Source organism: Eptesicus fuscus, chromosome 3, assembly GCF_027574615.1.
Source record: "Eptesicus fuscus isolate TK198812 chromosome 3, DD_ASM_mEF_20220401, whole genome shotgun sequence".
Lineage (NCBI taxonomy): Eukaryota > Metazoa > Chordata > Mammalia > Chiroptera > Vespertilionidae > Eptesicus > Eptesicus fuscus.
In genome coordinates, this window is record NC_072475.1 from 55,914,857 (window position 1) to 55,938,036 (window position 23,180).

The window sequence follows — 23,180 nt, forward strand, 5'->3', positions numbered from 1 at the left end:
TCATTTATTCATTTAACCAATATTTCCCAAGTGCTGCCTCTAGATCAGTACTTAGATTCGGTGATGCAGTGGGGGATATAAAACAGATATCTCTCTGCCCTCACGGACCTAGAGTCTGGTGCAGAAGGCAGTCACATAACCATGCGAATGCTTACACGGATGGTCCTAGGTATTGTTGTGAGAGATATGACTTAGGGAGGAGAGTGACAGGACAGGCTGAGATCAGGAGAAGAGAGGGCAAAGGGGTGGACTGTGGCATGGAGGGGAGAAAGAATTTCCGGGTTGAGGAAACAGTCTCTTTGCCAAGGCCCTGGGCTGGGAAGGGACCTGAGCAAGGCCAGGGAAGTTGCCAGGCAGGAAACGAAAGGAAGAATGGCCTAAGTGAGGCTGGAAGATTGGGCCAAGGCCACGACTGTGCAGCCCTTATACATCTTGTTGAGGATTTGGATATTCATCCTAAGAGCAAAGGGGTGCTACTGAAGGGCTTGACACCATAGAGTGATGGGAGAGCTTGCATCCGGCTGCAGAGTGGAGAGAGATGAGAGGGAGGTAAGAGGGACTGTCTGGACCAGTTAGGAGGCTTCTTCCATAGGTCCCGTGTAATAGGACAGTGGCTGGAGGGGAGGCGCTCCATCAATGCGGAGGGAGTGCAGTGTCAGTCTGTGGAGTCAACCCCTGTCTTCCTAGGCCTGGGATCTGTTGGTCAGAGAGCCCAGTTCCAAATCCAAAGTATTCCTCATCTTTTTTTTCCAGCACATTTCATCGCTTTGGCTGTATTACCTGTCACGTAATGTATAAAATACAACAGACAGATACATTCCAAAGAGGCCACTAGTTTGTACTCTTTCATTAGAACAGAGGCAGACTTAGGACTGACAGAGTCTACATTGTATACAGAGTCTCCACAGTGGTATACTATTCTGTGGAAACATAAATGGTGAATTGTGTTTTAAAATACTAAATATAAGGAATGTCTCATATGTTACATCATAGGAGCCTCTAATTTACAAATGTATTGCCCTTAAAATGTCAAATTATACGTTTATTGAGACAATATAAAGGGAGTAAAAAGACGAGCCACAGAATGAGAGAGTTATTTACCACATATATAACCAATAAAGGACTAATGTCTAGAATATATGGAAAACCCCTAAAATTGCAAAGAAAACAAACAAAACACAGACAACTTGCTAGAAACAGGGGCAAAGGCTTGAACAGGGACATCATAAAGGAGAAAATCCTGAGGCCCAATAAGGACATGAAAAGATGTCCAACCTCATTAGCAATTAGGGAAATGCAAATGCAAACCATAACCCGGTATTGCTACACACCCACCAGACCTGCAAGAATGTTGATGTCGGGCAATTTCAAGTAGAAGCAAGGGTATAAAGCCACAGACAGCTTCCCATGTATTGGGAGGAATGTAAATTTGGTACCAGCATTAAAAAAACAGCTTCATCATCCATAAAGTTGAAGATATATATAAACATACTCTACCACTTAGAAACTGTTTTCACCTAGCAGTTTCACTCCTAGCTGTACACTCCAGTACAAGAGCACAAAGATATATATACAATAATATTCATAGCAGCACTGTTCACAGTAGCCCCAAACATCCCAGGTACAGAATGGACAAGTCAGCTGTGGCATATTCATACAATGGAATACTATACAGAAATGGAAACGAATGAACAGCTCTACACATCAGCATGGATGAAGTCCATAAAAATAAGTGTTGAGAGACAGAAATAAGACACACACACAAAAACATACAGTATGATTCTAGTCATATGAAATTTAAAAACAGCGACAGTGAAACTATGTTGTTTAGGAACACATACATAGAAGGTAAGATTATAAAGAAAAGTAAGGATATTATTATTATGAATGTCAGGAGAATAGTTGCATCTAGGGGAGAAGGGCCGGGTTGTGACAGGGAGGGGCACACAGAAGCTTCTGGAAAGCGGGGAATGTCTGGCTTTCGTCACCTGCATGTTTATTACATGTATGTCCACTTTATAATTATCCATGCACCTGTTCAGTAGTTTTTATGCATTTTCAACATGTATATTTTACATTAAACATTTTAATCTTTAATGTAAACCATTACATTAAAGATGTTTATCATCAGGAATGCATTTTATTCATAAAAATAAGAGTATAAATAACAGTTAGATAACCAGATGAGCCCATAACTCTCCGTAGGTAATAGTATAGATTAAATATTGTACATTTCAATAAAAATAATATAAAATAATATAGTTATAATATTACCAGTTATAAAAACATAAAAGAGCAATAACAAATAAAGATTATTTTTAAGGAATCTGATATCAGATTGGAAAAGATAAAAAGTGTTAATGATAAACTAGATTGCAAGACTGTAGGAAACGGGCACTCATACAGCTGGAAGGAGTATAAATTGCTCCAACATGGAGAGGGTGATTTGACAATGTCTATTAAAATTTAACAAGCATTAACTCTTCTTCTAGGAAGTTATCCTATCAATATACTCACAATTCGCAAGTGTGAGACACTATACCTGTACAAGGATTATAGCCTTGTTTGTAATGGTAGCAGACTGGAAACATCCCATATACCCATCAATAGAGGACTAGTAAAATAAATTATGGTACCATAAGTAATGGAATATTATGTAGCCATCAAAAAGGGTGGGGGGATATATATATATATAGAGAGAGAGAGAGAGAGAGAGAGAGAGAAGCAGCTCTACATATCCCATTATGAAATTTCCCAGATTTGTTACACGGGAAAAGTGTAAAACAGTACTTATTGAATGCTACTACTTGTTTAAATATTAGATGATTATGAGGAAGTGAAAGAAGATTTTGGTAAAGATTCTAAGGGAATTTTTGAATAGTTCCCATCAGAGCTAAAGAAAAGTGTAATTCTACATCAAAATGAAATATTGCTTTTGATACAGATGTGTCAGCAGTACTGCTCTTTTACATATTGTCTGTGATTATAATACTTATTTTGGGATCAAAACTGATACAAAGGATGAGAAATAGAAAGGAAGATGAACTCTAAGACCAAGTTCAAATGTCACTCTGGTGTAAGAGTCTTCCCTGGACCCCAGGCTAAATTTGTGTTCAATGTGGGTATAGTTCTGTTTGTGTGGTAAGTATGTATCTCATCTGACACATTCATCTTTGTAATTTCTTGGATGCCCAGCACAGCCACTGGCATAAAGGCAGTACTGAGTATAACTATCTCTTTCATAAACACCTACAACATGCAGATCATCACTCTACTTGGCATCACATATGAGACACTTTGGGTAACAAGTTGGAGGACAATGGCACGAGGACAGAGATTGTTCTTATATGTCCTGAATCTCCATGGTGCCTCGTCATCAGTGGACACTCAATAAAATTCTGTTGGATAAAAGAATGAACTCAGTGTACCGATATATTTGAAATAATTTTCTATTCTGCCTATGACTAATTTTATTCTTCTCCATTAACAGATTTTCGGCTTGGTCATGTGTTAATGGTAGTGCCTACTTGTTTGCCCTCTAGATAACACAACCAACTTAGTGGTTTGGACTTTATATGCCCTGTGAGAAATACTCCCTTAAATTTAACTGTTAGAGAACATACCCTAAAAATCTTTTTCTTTTGGGATTTTTTGAGAATTTTTTCATAAATGTAATAAAGGTTCTCAATAGCCATGTGTATAAAGGCATAAAAATTGTGACCATTCTTGTTTTGGGAGGTTTTGAGATGACGTGGGTTGGGGAGGTAAGAGAGAGTCTGCATTACAGATTTCAGACTCCACAGTTTGAAGCACTTTCCTTTAGCCAAACTACTCCCCACTCCTCGCCCTCTCACATCCTTTTAAAAAATTAGAACAATTTACCTTTTTTTTTTAAGAACAATTTTTAAATTGTTCTGACATTCCTGTTTTACGAGAGAGAAGAAATGTAATAACATTTGGCATTATGTGATTCCTTCCTGATCTTTTTCTTTGTCTACCTAGCATGAAAGTCGCCTTCCTGAATCAGGAATCTGCTAACTGGAACTACAGCAGAACGACAACAGGGTTGGAATCTAGCATCCTGGTTTGAGATGGTCCTGAACCAGGGAATTAAGAACATGGGGGCTACCTTTGAGGGCTCCCAAATGATCTTTTAAAAAGAACTGCTGAGTTCTTCTTAAATAAAAGCTGCAATGTTGTCCATCACAGAAGCATATGAGGAGGTAAAGATGAAAATAAAATGAAGCAAGTTATATTACATTTCAAATGCATTAAACCTTTTGCACTCGGATGTCGAGTGTGACTCGACACGGTTAGCATTAGAATAAAGGAATCGAGAAAAAAGCAAGTGAGTGCAAAGGGTTAAAACTGAGCATGTTTGGGTTGACATCAGCACAACAGAGAAAGGTCTAGGCAGGCCACCGAGTTACTTTGTCTGCTGTGTTCACTGCCATCTCCTCTGTGTCTAAAACAGTGCCTGTCACATGGTAGGAACTCGATAAATGATTGATGAATTAATGAGATAAAAAGCACACATCAAGACCCCAAGAAAAAAAAATGAAATAAAATTTTAATACCCTCTAGTGCTCACTAAGTCATCTGTTGTCCATGTATAAGTGAGAAACAGCAAACAGGAAGTCAAACTTTAAAAAAAAAAATATTGATCTCAGAGAGAGGAAGGGAGAGGGAGAGAGAGAGACAGAAACATCAATGATGAGAGAGAATCACTGATTGGCTGCCTCCTGCACGTCCCCTACTGGGGATCAAGCCCGCAACCGGGTCATGTGTTGTGCCCTGACCGGGAATCTAACCATGACCTCCTGGTTCATGGGTTGATGCTCAACCACTGAGCCACACTGGCTGGGCATAAGTAAAACATTTTCAACACTACCCCCCGCCACCCCTGCGGCTGAGAGGACACCAAACAGAGACAGTAAAACACAGAGCCTGTTCTTTTTCTCTTTAGTACATCATGAAGTGCAGAGAGGAGCATCCGCCCTTGCAGCTGTTGCAGGGGAGAAAGCAACGCATGTAGCCGCCTTCACCCAGCATTCCAGCGCCAGCATCAGGGCCACGCAGATGAGAGGAAGAGCGCGCCTGGACTCCTAGTCAACGTCCCATCTCTCAGCAATGAGCAATTTCCAACAGAATCAACTAGAGCATGAAAAAATGATACTACATGCACATCCTGAACTTGGAAGAGTTGACTTTAAACCCGAACAGACGAGGAGGTGAAAACTGACTCCAGCTTGGATACAAGGACGTGACTGCCCCGCACAACCAGGGCCGACCACGGGAACCCGGTGGAGAAGGGCGCGGCGGCTGCTCGGGGCTGGCCCTGGCGGAAGGAGGCAGCGGGCACCTGCAGTGGGCCCGGTCTGCACAGTCCTCACCTGCTATCAGTTCTCTCACCACAGGAAGAGCCATCAGGGCACCCTGGAGGGCGTCGCTATTCATTGGCTCCGGGAGAGGCCCTGCACCAAAGTCACGTCCTCAGTGTCGCTGCCAATGGAAGGCCACCACAAAGGACGTTCCACTTGCTCCTCTTGACGAGCCCCTGCTTTCTGGAACTAGGACCCCATCATCTCACCCCAATGACAGAAACTCTCAGACCCACCCCTCCCCATCATCCGTCTCCTGCGCTCCTGGTCGCGGCCGGCAGTGGGCAGTGGCATCAGCAGTGAGGAGGTGACACCCAGCTGCCCGGCAGGTGATAGCCGGGCAAGCGTTTTCAATCCAAGCTCAAGGTCGAGGAGCAGGGCAACATTACACACTTGTCTCTCCAACAGGCTTTCCCCAAGAATCCCCCGTGACGGCCACAGACAACGCACGCCATGTTTACGGCGCGGCACAGAGGGTCAAGGCGGTTCCATCTAAAGCAGGACCAGCATCTCGAGGTCACCTTCCCCTCCCCCATTTCTAGTGTCACTGCATTGGTTCCAGACATCCATTTCTAGCAACTCTTAGAAGTTTCTAAGAGTTCATTTTCAAACCCACTCATGTTTATCATCCTCCTGGTATCACTTCTCGTCATCAGGGAGCACAACCATTTAAGCACACTATCTCCCACAGCCTGTTCCCCCACCACCCGCTCTAATGGAGGATTCAGGCACTCTGCCCTGCACTGACAGAGCGTCTTCTCTGAACCAACCCCGAAGGAGAACGGGAAAATAATGTGCCAAGCGGTCTGTGCAGAATCCTCCAGCAGACCCTTGCCCTGGGAGCTGCCGCTTCTCTGCCGCAGCCTCAGAGCCTCGCTCTGCCCTCCCTGCTCTGTCCCTGCCCCCTCCCCTTCTGAAGCCCCTTTTTCCCCCGCTGAACGCATCTGGACCAACCTGTCCTACTCACTTGGGCCTTGTTTGCCTTGGGCTGTCGCCAGCTAATCCACTTTGACATCTTGGTTCTCCCTGAGATTTGTTTTCTCCTTCCACCGAGATTTTAAAAAACAGAATGAAAATCTGCGCTGGGCGGTGGCGGGCTGAGCGGGTGCTGGGACTCTTGGCTCCCGGCAGCTCAGAGGCAGGAGCAGCCCTGCCACACGTCCCTGCTCCCTGCCAAGCGCTCAGAGCCCAACCGGGAATTTGCCTGGAAGTCTGTCTGGGGCAGAATCACACCCCCACCAAGGCCGTTACATGAGTCACAGGACTTGGTATATGGCAGAGTCTGTGATAGGCATTCATACTTGAGAAGTGATCTTTCCCCTGTGCCCCCTGGAGACCCTGCACGGGGCTTTAGAGCCACTTTGTCACTTACTTTGGGTCACTGTGATGCACCGGCCGGGACAGGGTGGTGCGGAGGCAGTTGGAAAAGGGGTCCAAACCACGTTCGCTACAAGGTTCTATAAGCTGAGCCTTCAGGGTTACCTCAAAAGCACTATGTTTTTATTCCAATTAACAGGCGGGACACTGACTGGGGTGTGAGTCTTAGGTCCATTAACTGGCTTTGGGACTATGAGCCAGGCCCTTGGTTTCTTTTAACCAGGGCGAAGGCAGAGGGCTGGACGATCCATCTTTCAGGCCCTTTCCTTCCCAAAGCTTCTATGTTTCCACGTCCCAAACTGGCCACCGGCAGCTCTCACACACGGATCTCACTGCCGGGAGTCACATTCCGCGGTTCCCCTGTTCCTGTCACAGACGCTGGCGCAAAGCTGCACCGGGAACAGAGATTCTGCGCCAACGCACACCGTGCCCTGAGCATCCTGGGAGCTCGCTGAGGTGTCCTCCCTTTTTGCCTGTGCATCGAACTGCTCACTGCCTACTTTATCTTACGAAACTTAATTGCTTTTTCAGATGACTGGCAACTTTAAAGGTGGGTCTGCTAAGGGCAGGATGCAAGCTATTGAGTATAAATCAAAATATGAAGTAAAGGAATGCGGTCCTGGGAGAGTGTGCCCGTCTCTCACACCCTTTGGTGGTGTGCAGCTGTTAGAAGCCAGTCGTTTGGGCAAACTTTCATTGACAGGAAAACCTGTAACCTCAACTCCTCGCACTTTGTCGTTTTGCTCTGAAAAGCCAGACATTTTACTGTGCTGTGTCGCTCAGGAGAGAAGGAGGCTGTGCTTCAGGGAGTGATGGAGCCACCACAGGGAGGGAGCCCCTGGCGTCCCAACGGCCAGGCAGCCCGTGTTGTCTCTTGCCCACGGCGCCATCTCCCCTCCTCCAGCCACTGCCGCCGCGGATCAAAGGAACTAAGGCACCACACTAGGAGCAAAAAGCTATTTTCAAACCTGGTCCTGACCCTGGATTGTTCAGAAAACTGAAAAAAAAAAAAAAGAATCGCCATTTGGGCTTAAAACTTGAAAGCGAAGATGGCATTTTTCCCCCTACTTTGGAGTGACTACTAGAATCAGAAATCAGTGGGAAAAATCAGAATGCCTCCATCCAAGATTCATAAAGAATTCCGGCCCCCCTGCATGCCGGGGTGTGACTGAAACTCAAGATTACACGGGCTTATAAAGTCCAAGCCCGGGTAATAGGAAGTACAATTATATACTCTTTTCAGGTATTTATTTGAGAGTTAAAGTGTTTTGTTATGAGACGGGAGGCAGCATATATGTCTCCCTATAGAGAGTGTATGGCCCCACTGAGACAAAGGGCTGAGGAACAAGAGCTGAGTGCCTCCGACCGACCCGCACACTTTCTTCAGTTTTTAACGCAGTGCATTGAATGGGCTGGATCGCTAGTGGGTGGGTCACTCCAGCTAAGTGTAACACAATGTCACAACAACAGTGGCCCATCTTGATGGGTTGTAAGAATTTGTCGGGTGAAAATTACACAGTGTGAACTGAGAGGATTTTTATTAGCCCCGACACGGCTGAGCTAATAAAAGACGTGTGGTTTTCTCGTCAGTGGCAAAGCCCAGTGATCTGTGGGCCCTGGAAACAACAGTGCGCACACTGTCTGTTTTCTGGCATGGGAAGGCCCTGCAGTCACCGGGACAGAGGCTGCCGCAGGTCTCCTCTGCTTCAGACCCTTGCTCATAGGGGATCTTGGCTGGTCCTTCAGAATCCTGGGAAGTGGGGGTCACTGCCCTCACAGTACAGTGAGGAGGCTGAGGGACCAAATGATGACATGACCCACTCAAGGTAAACAATCAGGGACTGAATCCAGGCCTGACCTCAAACCCCTTCCTACCACGTTCCCCTTTCCTTCCTATAGCAGACGCCTTGCATCCCACCCGATGCCCTTCCCCACAGGGCACCCAGGCCCCAGCTCTGGTGCATGGTGGCTACGAACAGCTCAAGCTGACACAAAGCCTGGCCCCCCCAGCCTCAGGGTGGAGCAAACTGTGGGTGCAATCATGCCAGCGTGCCGGGAGGGGTCAGCCTGAGCCAGACTCCTGCTGAAACCATGTGCACGTTTGCTTTCTCTCCTCCACTGGACCCCGTTTCCCTGCTCCTTGACCTGAGAGCATCTCCCTCCTTAAATTACAGGCACAGGAATCTGGGTCTCAGATTCTGCTTCTAAGCAGTTGGACCCAGGATGCTTTCCTTCCTCCCCTCCTGTGCTCTCCCAAGCACCATGCGCCCCTATCCTATCCTATCCCCAGCCCTGTCCTCTGGGGGTGTTTCCTCCCCAATTTATAAGCCTATTTAAATAAAGCGATTCACTTCTCCCCGAGTCATCTGTATTCCTACCTGCACTAATTCCTAAGGGGAAAATAATTTCTTACGTCAAACTCAAGTTCTTCCAATTGCAGCATCAGCCCACTTTTTCTTAGAAGAAAACTGAGTAACCTTTTACCTCTGATGCTATTAGCGGAAGACCAGGGGTCCATCCTTTCTTTTACTGGTAGTTTATCTTCCCTCCTGACATGAAAGGAACCTAGAGGGTGGCTTGGTCTTGTTTTGCTCATTGCTGTACTCCCAGCATTGAGAGCTGCACCTGCTATGGAATAAGCAGGACCTCAACACATGAATCAAGAGCTGGAACAGGCCGACGCAGGGCAGGGCCCTCAGCAATGCGCCCGTGCAGGGGCTAGACCCTGTCTGACTACAGCTCTGCACATGCTACCTGCTCCCAGAGAGCAGGTGGCAGGATTACCAGGTTCTGGGGAACCAGGTGAGGCTCTACGGAAGTCCATGCCCAGGAGGTCCAGCAGCCAGGCTGCCTCGCCCCCAGTTAAACGCATCATGTGCCTGCGGTGAGTAACGCTGTAGGCATCACTGACTGTCCCCTCAGTTGAACCCTCACCGTCTCTGAACAGAGCTTTCCCTCCTGATTAGTAAAACAAAATTTTGGTCATGACCCACTGCATTAATGTGACGGTCCAGAGTTTTAAAAAGATCACTGAGTTAGATCTTGAAATCTCCAGGTTCTCCAGGCACTCCCACCGCCCCCCTCAGCTCACTGCCATCATCAGCCCATCCTGCATCTCAGATCACATTAGCTTGTGGTGGAAACTCCTCATTCAAATCAGAATCCTGTTCCAGCAGTGCTCTTCCTCTCACAATTTCTGCAGAGAATCGCACCAATGTCCCTGCCTTCAGCCAGCCTGGACACGTCTAGAAATTCATAGTGATTTTTGGATGGAGAGTGTCCCTACTAGGATATGTTTGTAACGTGCAATTCCACAAGCATTTATTGGGGACCATCATGGTGCAGACAACCGCTTCAGCACCACCAGCGGGAGATCATTCGGCAGACATCCGGCATGTTAAACAACACGATACTTCTTCACTACCACCTCGTTACTCAGCTTTGCTTGCCTAGAATTCCAGTATTCTGTATTTCCTTGACATGTGGTTGCAAAGCCCCATCACTTAATAATAAACCTATAGGCAGAAGACTGTTTGTAGCGAAATACCCAGAGTAGCGTGAGCATGTTCCTAGGCAGAACAGGAAGGGGCTCAGACACCGTGGAACAATATAAGCACACTGGGTGCCTTCAGGGAGATGACGCTTTTGCGTAGGACAGGTGTGAGGCAGAACCCGGTTGCACAGGCCCATGTGAGGACCGAATAAAAGCAACTTTGGGGGAGGTTAGCAATGGCATTACTGAGGCACCCATGTTGGTTTTGTTGGCGTTTCATGCAAAATTAAGAATACTAGACTGATTCCTCCTCAAGGAGGGAGGACTTAGAAGTTAAGTAAGCAACCCCAGCTCTCCTGCTACAGAGAAACGTGGGGAGTTTCCTTTCCCAGCAGGAAGAGTCAGACAAGGCGGGTTCCCAGTGCAGAAACCTGGGTGAGAAATGGGGAGGGCCCGGGGATTGGTCCTCTGTCCTCAATCTCGTCTCTTGAGCAAGAATTTAGATAAAGCCACAGACGGTATGTGTATCCAATAATGCTGGGAGATGTAGCTGATATACTGGACAAAATGATTTCTATTCAAAATATGCTGGAATACTGGGAGATAATCAAATAAGAGACACCCAATAGATATAAAGTAGTCTGACACTCAGCTTCCTAAGTCACCTGTCCAACCAAGGGCAGTCCACGAACACAGGTGTGGAGCTGTTAGGCGCAACAGCGCACACCCTGCCTAGACTCGGTGCACCCCCTCGGGGAGCGCAGGCAGAGTAGCCCTGGACTGAGGAGCTGAGTTCGCATTAGTTAGATCACATCCACAGTGTCCCAGACCATTCCGGATGCCCCATTCCATACAGATCATTCCATGCTGGAGTCAGAGGAAGGCAACTAGGATATGGGAGGGTCTGAAAGAATATTAATACAAGGAGCAGCTGGAGAAACTGAGAACCTCCAACCTGAACAGAGAAGACGAAAAGGCAACTGTCTTCACATATAGAAAGCCTTCCTGGCCAAAGGTGGTGCACTTTGAGGGTTAAAATGAATACCCGACGGTAATGGGTGATAAGCCATTACATAATAAAATAACCCAGGAGCTGATGCTAAGCACCGATGTCTAAGCCTTGGATTCCAAGGGCTGGCAAAGAAAGGCTATTCTGTGCATAGACAGGCAAACTGAGGCTACATCTCTTTAGGTCTCACCTGGAAAAGAACCTGCTGACAATTAGTTAATGGAGGAGGAGCCCAGAGGGCAGGACTCTAGAACTTTCAAAGACCCGTACCGTCTGCTAAGTAATAGGGCACTCTTATTCAGAGTATCTAAACTTCCGTTTCCCCTGCCCTAAGGGTGGGAAATTAACCTTCACTGAATGTTTAATCGATGCCAAGTAAATGTATTTTCCTTAACCTTCCCAGTGCCTCTGTGAGATGGGCATCTGTCGTACAGGTCGGAAAAATAAGGCGCAATAACTCATGCAGCAGGACAAACATTAAGGGCCAGAGCTGGGATCTGAACCAGGTGTGTCCAAATCCCTTCCTCCCCACAGCACACGCAGGGTGATGAGAAAGGTGCCACTCAACTAGGTCTAGGGCCCTTTAAGGGTTAGCTTTCCTCATCTGCCCAGCCCAGTAGTGCCCCTACTCTAATTCCGCTGGATTGGAAGAGGAAGATGGGGCCTTTCCTAGAAACCCAATGCCAAAATGAGCTGATGCCTGCGCGGGGTCTGCCCCACAGCCTCCCCACAGCCACGCTCCTTGCCCTTGCTGAAGATGGCTCCGTTCGCCTGAGTCAGTCCACTCTGTTCTCTTTCTCTTCTTCAGGGTCTGTTTACCTGACCACTGGGAAACCAATGGAGACTAGTTTCCTGGGCTTCTGGTAATACAGATCGGGGAAAATTGAAAGATACCAACTAGTGGTTTCTCTGATGAAGGGGGGTGCAGGTCAGGGGCACGTGCTGTCTGGTTATCACTCTTCTGTGTTAGAAAGGTAAGAACATTCTAAGGGACAGTGCATGGTCCAGACAGGCCCTCTATTTTATTCTGAAATGGTGACTTTCTAAGTGGCTTTCCAGGGTGTGTATGGAACACAGTCTCTCTCATCATCTGACCCGCTGCCCAGGTTTCCCAAGGCTTGAGGAGGTAGCTCTGGGGTTCATGTTCTTTACAGGCCAGGCTCTCCAGCCGACGAAAGCTTTCTGCATGTCGGTAAGGAAACAGCTAGGCTTCTTTTATATTTAAAAACACAATGTTGACATGTTTGGCTGCTTTCAGACCACCTGTTTAAGCTACCTTTTTTGTTGTTGTTGTTAATCATTACCCAAGAGTATTTTCCCACTGATTTTTAGAGAGAGTAGAAGGGTGAGGGAGAGACACAGGGAGAAAGAAACATCGATGTGAGAGAGACACATCGATTGGTTGCCTCCTGCACATGCCCCACTGAGCCTACAACTGAGGTACCGGAATCAAACCCGGGACCCTACAATCCGTGGGCTGATGCTCCATCCACTGAGCCAAGCCGGCCAGGGTGTAAGCTGCCTCTTAATGCTGGAGCTCCCTGGGATCAGGGACTGCCCCCTCTGTGCACTCGCTCCGTGTTCCCTGGTCACCTGGGTGTGCTGTGTGCCAGGGGTACAGCAGTGAAGCAGACAGACGTAACTGATGCCCTCGCCAGGGCTTCACGGCCTGGCACAGACACACAGGACACATAAAATTATACACTCAACACACAGTCCACATCTCTCCACAGCATCCAGCACAGAGCTTGGCACAGGGTGGGTGCTTCTTCCCGACACGTGACCAGGGGTTTGGTGGAATGTGCAGGAAGACCCACGAGCCGAGTTAATCATAGCGTGGGGTTCCACACTTCGACTTGTAGAGGGAGGGGGAGACGGGAGAGTGAATCAGGGAGATCTGGGTTCTAGTTTCTGCTTTTCCACTGACTACTAGAATTTTCCTGAGCAAGGCACTTAGTCTTTCTGGGCCTCAGTTTCCTGACGTACAGAATACCATGTGGGCACCAGGATTCCTCATGAACAACGAAATGCCTGCTGTCAGAGGTGTTCTCCTTCAGCCTCACCTACCTCGCCTGAGACAAGGATGGCTGAGCCCACGCTTCCTAGGGCTCACAGCTCCATGGAAGGGTCTGTGCGGGTCAGGGCTGGGGGAAGGCAGCAGCAGCGGCGGGAAGGGATGAATTCCCTGCACCATGAAACTAACAGGCTACTTCTGAACATGGGAAACACTGCGCTGCACGCACCACCCACTGACTGCTTAAACAGCAACACGTACACTCACAGGATAGTCTAGGTTGTATTTCTAAACAACAGATCAGAGGAGAAAGGGAAGTACAGAAATAGTTTTCTTTGTATGTTTTTACAAAGTGGAAAAAAACAATTTTCCATCCACTCTGATAGTCAAAATGGCTTAGTAACTTGAAGGCAGGATGCCAGTCAGAATCACCTTGAATGTCCTTGAACACTAGTCTAGAGTGTGATTTAGTACCGTGATCTTAAGAGGTTTGGGGGGCAAAGTCATTTTCCCCAAGTAGGAAAAATAATTAGGGAAAATGAATGCAGATCATCTTTAAAAAAATATATATATATATACCCATAACTTGGAAAACTAAAATGAAGCAGGGACACAGCCTGTTGCCTGAGCCAGACCGACTACGCCAAAATACTAGGTCTAGATAAACTAGGGCCAAAGGGTCTTGCAGATCCACGCCTTCCGAACAAAATCACTAACGTGCAACACAAGGTCATCTCACACTCTCCTGACCCCGAGGTAAGCGAGTGAGAGTAGGGTCAGAGGAAACCTCGCCGTGTCCCTGCTGCGAATTCAGGCCATTGACTTCTTCCCTGGCTGAGCAAATGCACTGAGTCTTGGCTACAGTCTCCTTCCTTCCGCTCCCCGTGAGAGCTCCTAACTTTTGCTTATTTGCTCCCAAATGTAAGAGAGCAAGTGACCAGGCTTTCTCACAAGACTACCACATCCCTGCATGCTGCTTCACACACCACTTCCTGGCCCTCTGCCTCTCAGGAACTGAGCCCCAATATCTGGCCAGAGGAAGGCATCATTCCCCCGGGAGCCCCATCAGACAGGAGGCTCCCACCAACCAGCATCTCTGTGGCCATTTCCCAAATCACTGGTCTTGGTCTAACTCGGAGGTGAGCTCATTTAAATCATTGTCAATATGAGCCAGTCACAGCCACTAAGGTCTCTGGAAACTGTGCCAGCCTCAGCTCCCTGAGTCCAGCCTCCCAGGAGGCCGAGCAGCCCCAGCAGCCAGGGGGCACCTCACAGGAGATGCAGAGACCCTCACTCCTCACCCTCGCCACCTCTGCCGAACTCTCGCAACACGAGAGGTCTGGCTGACCATCCGATCTCTGTCCCCTCAGACGAGATCTCCACGTGACATACCTTCTGCAGCCCTACCAAGAGACCACCAGCTCCTGAGGTCATGCTCCTCAGGGGGAGAAGTTCCTTTGGGGGTAACCCTCCAGGGTGGCTCAGCCAACGAGAAGTCTTAGGGGGAGGAAGGTGGGGGCGCTGTCCTACCTTGTCACTGTCCACTGTGTTCTGAGAGGTCCTGGAGGCAATGGAGATGGTATCTGGCTGGCTGCTCCCATCCCCCTGGCTGTCACCATCCTCCACTCCATCTCTGCAGGAAGAAGAGAAAAAAAACAGGGGTGGGGGTGGGGGGAACCGCTGTGGGTGTAGAGCCACAGGATTTCCAGCTGGGCTGGCAGAGCAGGGCCCAGGTACTTCCTAGCAGGGATTTGTCTACAGTTATCCCCCTGCAGGGAGCAGCCCTGTGGGATTTCCAGTGATGTAACCGCTTGTACTTAGTAAACACATAATCACTCTGTTGCTAACTGAACACAACATAGCTCCTTCTCCAAAGCTCCTCTGGTCCACGATGCAGAGGGGGCAACTGTTTATTCACCTCTAGGGGGAATGGGTCTGTAGCAGGCACTGGAAGAGGCACATCCTACTTAAGACCAAGGCTTCTATCCAGCTGACTGGGCCATCACCCACCATCCCAGAACTCAGGGTATTCACATGGCTTTTCTGCATCCTGTAATGGCTGGGGGTGGTTTCTAGCTGGCCTACAGAGAAAACAGAACTGATAAGATACTGTTTTGACTTGTGTTTCATCTGCTCCAGAAACTGGAGTGGGATATTTTCTCCAAGGAGATTATCTTTGGGAAGTTCCTGATGTTGGACCCTCAACTCCTGGGTATGGAGGAGTTTACTGCCTTCGTTTTGGTGGGTCTTGTTGATCTCCTGCTTACTTATGATGACTTCTTATAAACACGGGAGGCCAAGGCATCTTCTCAGAGATAGGAGAACAGCCACAGATTCCACAGCAGCTTTCGAGACAGCTGTGCTCTTGGTGTCTGATAAGACAGGCTCCCAAGTGTACTCCTGGCACCCGGACCCCTTCCTGTCCCCTGGACCATACCACGATCCCACATGCTCCCTCGACTCTCCAGCCTCAGAACTGTGACCCAATCCTGCACTGAACCCACAGCCAGGGCCAAGGGGATTAGATGCTTGGGAACTGGTGAAGGCTAAATGGTTTGTGTCAGAAAAAACACTGGAGAAGATGTGGGCCAGGGGTTGGATAGGTTAGCACAGGGAATGACAGCTCTTCCCATGGAGGCTTTTATGCATATCACAGCCCCAGTGCTGCTTACAGAGAACTTATGGCATTAGGGACAAAGGGAACTCGCTGTCCGAGAAAGGTACCATGTGGACAAAACCCCCATATACTGAAGCTGCCTCACAGAATCTAAACATGACAATGGTGAGTCTATGTGGACATGTGTGTGCATGTGGGCATACATGTGATGCACAGGTATATACATGGTGTCCGTTAATCATAAAAAGTTATTTCTACGTCGACTGCTCTTTTACCACTCCTTGTGGGCTTGGAAAAAGCCAACTTATTTTTAATAACACAAGCCACACTTTTATAGGAAGGAAAATCTGCTGTAAAAAGAAATTATGGGATGCATTTCAAAACAAAACATAAAGGACCTTCAGATCATCTGTTGTGGATATTCGGCCACTGCGCCCACCAGTTGTGGAGCGTTAAGAGCGGGCTGTGCTTTCTGCTTCCCACTTGCCAGCCCATTGCAGGCCTGCTGGCCCCTCCGGATGAAGCCAGCTCCGGGGGAGGGAGGGAGCCCAGCCAGGAGTGTGGGTAGTATTTCCCAGGCCAACCCGCTCCTCCATAAACTCTGTCCCCACATCCAGAAAACAAGCTAATGAAATCACAGATTGCCTTGCTATTCTCTGCAGAGTGTGCTGAGGTTTCTCCCGGTCTCATCACAGAACAAGGACAGGAAAAGGGGATGACATTTTCAGGATATGCCACCCCATTTCCAGAGATGCCCACTCTCCTACTGCAGGAAAGAGGGGTTCTCTCACGGAGTCCCCCTGGCCAACCTCACCTACCACGATCCTGGACATTCAGCTCTTTATGGCCATTTCCGTTCTATCTTCTTATTAAAGTAGAGCTTTCCTGCAGCAGGGCCTGTCTCTAGTGTTTAAGTCTATCTCTCACCTGGACTCGGGACAAAGGTAACTTATATAAAAATAACCCTTCCCTCAGCACAGTCCTGATCTGTCCTCCAGCACAGCAAGGTGACCGTATCCTGGCCATGCAGGTAGAGGGGCTTTCTCCCCATGGAGGTATCTCTCTCCAGCTTCATCACACCCTCCTTCCAGTTACCACCTCCCTCTGGACTAATGCTGCTATTCCCTAGGCCCAGCAGTGGCGCTCCAGCCTGGGTGTCCTTGTTGGCGCCAAAGCATCAAGTAAATCTTTGGGATTTATTCCATTCATGAATAGGGGAGGAGAGGAGAGCCAGTGACCCTCCCCACCAGATCTCTGCCTTTTGTTTTGTTCCCCCCACCCACCCCATGATGTTCTTGTATACTTTCTTCTGAAGCACCCTCCAAAAGAGTCCTTGTCGGTGATGTCACATGGGGAGGGAGTTAATTAAATATTTGACCAAATATAGCAGGCTAATTTTTAAGTTGATAATTTTGTATGGCCTGTGAATGATGTTATAAATATCCAAATGGCTTTTGGCAGAAAAAAGGCTCCTCACCCCTGGATAAGGGAAACTGGGATTCAGACAGATGAAGGTACAAGAGCATCTGTCCTCTTCTGCCCGATCACATTGCTTTTCTCGGATGAATAGAGGTGAGGACTCCAGGGGTGTGGCAGTAAGAGCTGCAATGATAACCCCATCATACCACCCCCTGCATTATACAGCACATAATGACCTTTTACTGTTTAATAAGCCCGGAGCTCCCCACTCATGGCCCAGCTCCACCTCCCACCCAAAGCCTTCCCAACACCCCACTGCAGTGCTCATGTACCGTCCCCACTTCCCACGGTTCCTTTGTCTCTCTGTCATGTGTGAGACGTGCCTGTTAGATGGCTCTGGACGGAATGGCTCATCTCACACTTGCTTTTATTTTCCTATAGCACCTTGCAGAGTCTCTGCCAAATAAGAGTGCTCACCGCAGCCTGCTGAAGGGAACTGCCAGTCACTGGCAAGATGCTTAGGAGAGCTAACTCATCTCAGGGAGAACTGGAGGGGTTCATGGAGGAAGCCCCCTGCAGAGCACATCCCCTGTGGAGGCAAAGCTTCACCCTTCCCCCACCCCGGAAGCAGGACTGGGAGGACTAGGAGGCGGGGAGACGCTGGTTACCTCTTACTATTGTTCCTCAGTTTGGCTGGTGTTTTGGGGAGCTGGATGGGCTCCTTTAAAGCTCCTTTCAGGTGAATGATCCTTTCTTGAATCACCTCCCGTATGTTCTTGATCCACTCCTGCTTGGTTTCTATGTTGGAGGCCTGGAGTGCCACAGGGAGAGAGAGTCAGCACCCATCTCCCTCCGTCCTGCCCAAGCAGTTCTCAGCCAGCCTCCTGCAGGCCGCATCCATTACGTTTGACACCGAATGTTTGAGGGGCTTATTTCTCCTCTTATTCTCAGGACTCTTCAGTCCCAGGGCCACGCTGCTCCAAATAGAGCAGGGCTATGACTTCAAGATGCAATGGAGACGGGTGCAGGGTGATTTCTAAGTATTTATGACCTGCAGGGTGTACTGCTATCTGCCCTGGGGCTGGGGCAGTACCTGGAGGTCCCCTGGGCCAGGGATGAGCACTTGGGTGACTCGGGAGGTCTGGGAGCACTGGGAGAGGCAGCAAGCGGGCACCTGGAGGCAGTGGCTAACAACCAGCAGGTGCAGATAATGCTCAGGACGCTCAGCACCCGGGATGGCCACGCAGGCTGTGGGGGCTGCAAGTCAGTCCTGGGCTCTCGGCCTGGAAACCTGCTCATTGGAGGCGTCGCCCATCCCATGAATCCCACTAGTCTCTGTGGAACTTGGTTCAGGTCATTCTGTCTCACGACAGGCAGCAGCTGTGCTGGCAATGCAGCGACAGGCACTGCCAGGCAAGCACATGGCTGGTGGGGGCCCACGGGCAGCACCTCTTCCCAGTGAGACCAACATTTCCCCGAGCCCTGACTCGGTGCCCCGGTGCGCGTGCCTGCCGAGCTGACATGACTCCTCACGGCCGTCGTCTGGGGGAAGGCCCTTTCTTGTCATTCCTCCCAATCAGCATCGTTCCCATGCTCTCCAGCGTACTAGAGCTCCTAGTGTCCATGTTCCCAGGAAGGGCCATGCCTTACACACACTGCCCTGCACAGCACTGAGCAGAATACCTTACGTGGACAAGGTTCTCAGGAAAAAATGTTAAATGAATGTGGAACAAATCAAGGTGACTTTTGTCAAAGAGTCACCGGTTGCCCTGGACACTTGAAGGGGACACAGGACAGAACATCTTCAGTGGGCCCTGTTGAGGAAGCCCAGGAGGCCACGCCCTGCCTTCTTCACTCTACGCTCCTACGGGGGCATGGACTTAGGAGACCACTTGTCTTTGAGGTGTCAAGTCTACTTTCAGGACAGAATTTGCTTCTCCACCCCCAGGCGATGCCGCCCTTCCCCAGACAGGCCTGTGGTCTGTTGGCCTAGCTGTAGGTGTAAGAGGCCCACATCCCCCCCACCCCCCAAAAACCCTGGTCTTGAGCCCAGCAGAGGGCAGTACTCACTTTCAGCACGGTTTTATTGTCAGAGGACGGGGTGCGCCCAGACCACAGGGCGAATTTGCAGGGGTCCCCCTCTACGTGCTCCGTCACACCCAGCTCTGAGGTCTGTAGACAGGAAATGCCTGTGAGAGGCGGGGAGGGGAGGGCAGTGGGGAAACTCAGGGCTGGGGTGGGAAAGGCAGCAAAGAGGAGAGGGCCGAGGAAGGGGCGTCTGTCAATCAAACTCAAATAGACTGCGTGTTTTGTTCATCTACCTGGAAAGAGAGGACCTACAGGCCTGCGCCTGATGAGCAGGTAGCAGGGAGGGAAGGTGGAAGCAACAGGAAGAAGAACCGTGGACTGTAAAATGCAGAGGTGGGAGTCAGAGGGAGAGCTTTTCAAACAGAGGCAATTTCATTTGTCCAGGGTTCTGGTGTGGCTCTGGGGGAGAGATGAGCAAGGGTTCGAGATCCCTTCCTGCCCAAGGGCTCCATGACAACAGGGAGTCGTGTCGTTCCCCACCTACCAGTAGCTTGTTCTTGTAAACATATTTCGTGTGTCCTGAAGAGTCTTTGATCTCCTTGCTAAAAACCAAGGAGATCTCAAAGAGGAACAAGTGCCGCTCCCGCCCCTTCCGGATCAGAGACTTGGGGTCCCACACTTGGAAGGCGTCCTGGAGGATCAGCTCCCCCTGCACGTCCAGGTTCTCGTCGAACCCTGAAAAACACCCATTTCACCCTGCGGAGTTTCTCTAGCGCCACGTTCAGGGTGCCATGCTCCACCCTCATGGAGAAAGGCTTCCCTGGCTGTGAGCAACAGCTCCACTGCGCTTTCTCTCTCTCGCTGGTTCCCAAGACACCTGAGCACGTGAGTAGCTGGCTCTTCAGAACTGTAATCAGACCTCCCTCTGCACTAGCTCTCCCACAGGTAACCAGGACTCAGGGAATCTCCTGCAAAGCTGCTGTGCAACCTCCCACAGCTCCGCTGTCGTCTGGGACCTCCTGCAGGGGCGAACCCACAGCTCCCGCCTCCACAGCTCCCACTGCCCCACCTCGAGCTCGGGTGCCCTTGACTCCACTTTACTTGGTGTGGCTCTAGTTCTCATGGTCCATTCCTAGGACTATTTCCTTTGACTGCTCTTATACAGGGTGGTGCATAATCCTTCAGAAATTTATATTTATACCACTTTAAATCTTTAACAGAGGTTCTGAAACTTTACTGTGTATACAGATCCCCCACAGAGCTTGTGAGAACACAGATTGCTGCCCACTGCTCACACCCCCCCCCCAAGAGGGTGGGATTCAATAGGTGTGGGGTGGAGCCCATGAATTTGCACTTTGGATAAGCTCACAGGTGCTGCGGCTGCTGCTCCACAGACCATACTTGGAGTAGCTAGATCCAGAGTACGGGTCAGGGAAAGGCTAGAGGAGAAGGGGACGCCCCGGGATGGGAGGAGGTGCAAACAGAAAAGAAAGGGGTGGAGAAACTGTGACAATAGGAATATATTCAGATGGTTAGTGCTTAGTCTGGAGAAGGTAACCAGGGCTCCTTTGCGTGTAGAAATGGGGCTTCCTTGCCAAAGGTGACCTAGAAGTATTGAGACCAGACCAAGTGTTTTAGGTCGGGGGGTGGGGCAGGGGAGAAGGAGCCCACAGGTTTACGTATATACAACACAGTACACTTATCTCCCTCCACACCTGTTTGCCAGCCCCGACTGGGATGAGTCGACTCATCTAAGAACTTCCATCCCAATAGGGCTGCTCTGCCCATCTGTTTTGCGGTGTTAAGAGCACTTTATTGGAGCCCCACTCTACCAGGTTTCTGGATCCCAAGACAAGACATGGTTCCAGGGGACTGAATGGACGTCGGTGAAGTCCTAACAGGTTTACCTGGCTGGGCTTTTCCACCGGCTAGGAATGGCATAAGTGTAGCTGCACACCAATGTGAATGTACTTAATGTCACTGAACTGTACACTTAAAATTGGTTATAATGGTAAACGTTAGGTTATGTATCTTTTACTACAATAAAAAAAGAGAAGGGCTTTGGGCTGAAGACTGCGTGTGTGTGTGTGTGTGTGTGTGTGTGTGTGTGTGTTCATGCCTGCAGGATTTCTACTTATTCTTCTGACAAATGCAATGCAATCTGGGGCCAGCAGATGGGACTGTCTGACGAGGAAACTGTGATTGAGGGGAATGTAGATGAACAGGACTGCTGTGGGTCAGGGCTGTAGCCCACCTGCAGTAAAGGTGATGGCCTGTCCTAGACCATCTCACAGGCAGCAAGCCGTCCACATACCTGAAACGGCTCAGGCTGGTCTACCTGGAGGCAGGTGTTAGGTGAGCTGGACCCTGTGGAGCTCCTTGCACACCGCCCGAGGACCCAGGCAACCACTTGCCATTTCTCCTCTCTTCTGGCCTTGCCCCTTGCCTGACTTCATGCCACTTCCCTCCCATGATACAAGCTCTCTGGTCTTAAGAAAGGAGGGGGCTCCCCCAGGAGGCAGAGAGGACAGCTACCTTCCAGCATGCTGACATGCATGGCGTCATTGGCTTTCTTTGGGACGCTGAGCATCACCTCCAGGCCATCCTTGAGCTCCCCCTTCCCTTCTTCACAGCAAGTTAAAAGTTCCTGGGGGGAAAGTCCAAACACAATTAGAACCATCTCCCCCAGCTTCCCCACCCACTCAGCACCAAACCCATTCAGGCAAGTACAGCCAGAGTCATTCTCTACAATGGCTCCCTCTAAGCTATAAGGAAAGTGCGGTAGGATAGGATGGGATTAGCTCCAAAGAACTCAACCACAATTTCCCCCCACAACTAAGCTCCCTCAGCTCAATCTCATCCAAACTAACTCATTTCAACCCAAGTGGTAGGGTGTTCTCTGACACTTTACTGCCCTCCTGGAGAAGAGAATGTCCCTTGCAAAGCGCAGGAGCAGAGGCGCAGTCCTGTGGAACCATGAAGAGAAGACAAGGGCATGCAAAGAACGCTCAGCATTCATTTGTCACCCGCACTTCTATGTACACACCTCTACTGCCTGAATGCTGACTCCCATCGTATTGGGAGCAATCTGGGGCTACAGACATCATAGGTTTATGGCATTTCAGAGTTATAAAAGACTTTTAGATCCTATGGCTCAGGAGTTCCTAACCTGGGGCCAACAGATGGGATTCTGTACTAGTCCTTTCAGTGTCAGATGAGGAAACTGATTAAGGGGAACAGAGATTCTCCCCAGGTTACAGAATTCATTGGAGGGAAAGTAATGCAGGGGATTGAGTCCAGGTTTCTTAAATCCAAGTCCAGGGGTCCATCCACCATGCCAACCCTGTCTCCTTCCTGTCTTTACCACACTGAGACTTCCCGGAGCCCACCCTCTCTCTTACCTCCTCACTGGAAACTAGGTCATTACCATCTCTAAAAAAGATATAGAGTACGTGGTTGATGGAGAAAAGATAATTTCCAACTACCCTAGGAATCATAAAGACCATTTGTAATGATTCTGGCCAAATCAGAAAAATGCTGACTTTGATTTTTCTTATCAGGGTTATTGTATCTTGCTCACTTTGACCCTCGGAAGGAAACAGTTAAGCAACAGATCTGCAATTCATACTGTCTCCTTGGGGAGTTGAGGATGGGGGGAGGCAGGGGATAGGTGGGGATGCACTTTCAGAAAAGAAAGAAGTTGAGCAGATCAAGCCTTGTAAACATGTGAACTACAGACTTTCTAGCAAATAAATGAATGACACTTGCTCTGGAATGCCTTTAGTAGAATAGATGTGGCCCATTTATCCAGGACATCTTATGGTAAATATACCTGGAATCTG

General features: G+C 49.1%; 1 protein-coding gene across 6 annotated transcripts in view; it reads right to left on the reverse strand.

Moving 5' to 3' along the window:
* KALRN (kalirin RhoGEF kinase) overlaps positions 1-23,180 on the reverse strand; it is a 664,115-nt gene that overhangs the window by 200,278 nt on the left and 440,657 nt on the right. For all 6 annotated transcript variants that reach the window (XM_028131137.2, XM_008155509.3, XM_054713909.1 and 3 more), the window contains exons 29-33: positions 21,874-21,985; positions 19,883-20,073; positions 19,381-19,482; positions 17,979-18,121; positions 14,805-14,907 (exon numbers count right to left, since the gene is read on the reverse strand). In XM_028131137.2, the coding sequence (XP_027986938.2) occupies positions 14,805-14,907; positions 17,979-18,121; positions 19,381-19,482; positions 19,883-20,073; positions 21,874-21,985 (651 nt within the window). The remainder of the gene's footprint in view (positions 1-14,804; positions 14,908-17,978; positions 18,122-19,380; positions 19,483-19,882; positions 20,074-21,873; positions 21,986-23,180) is intronic.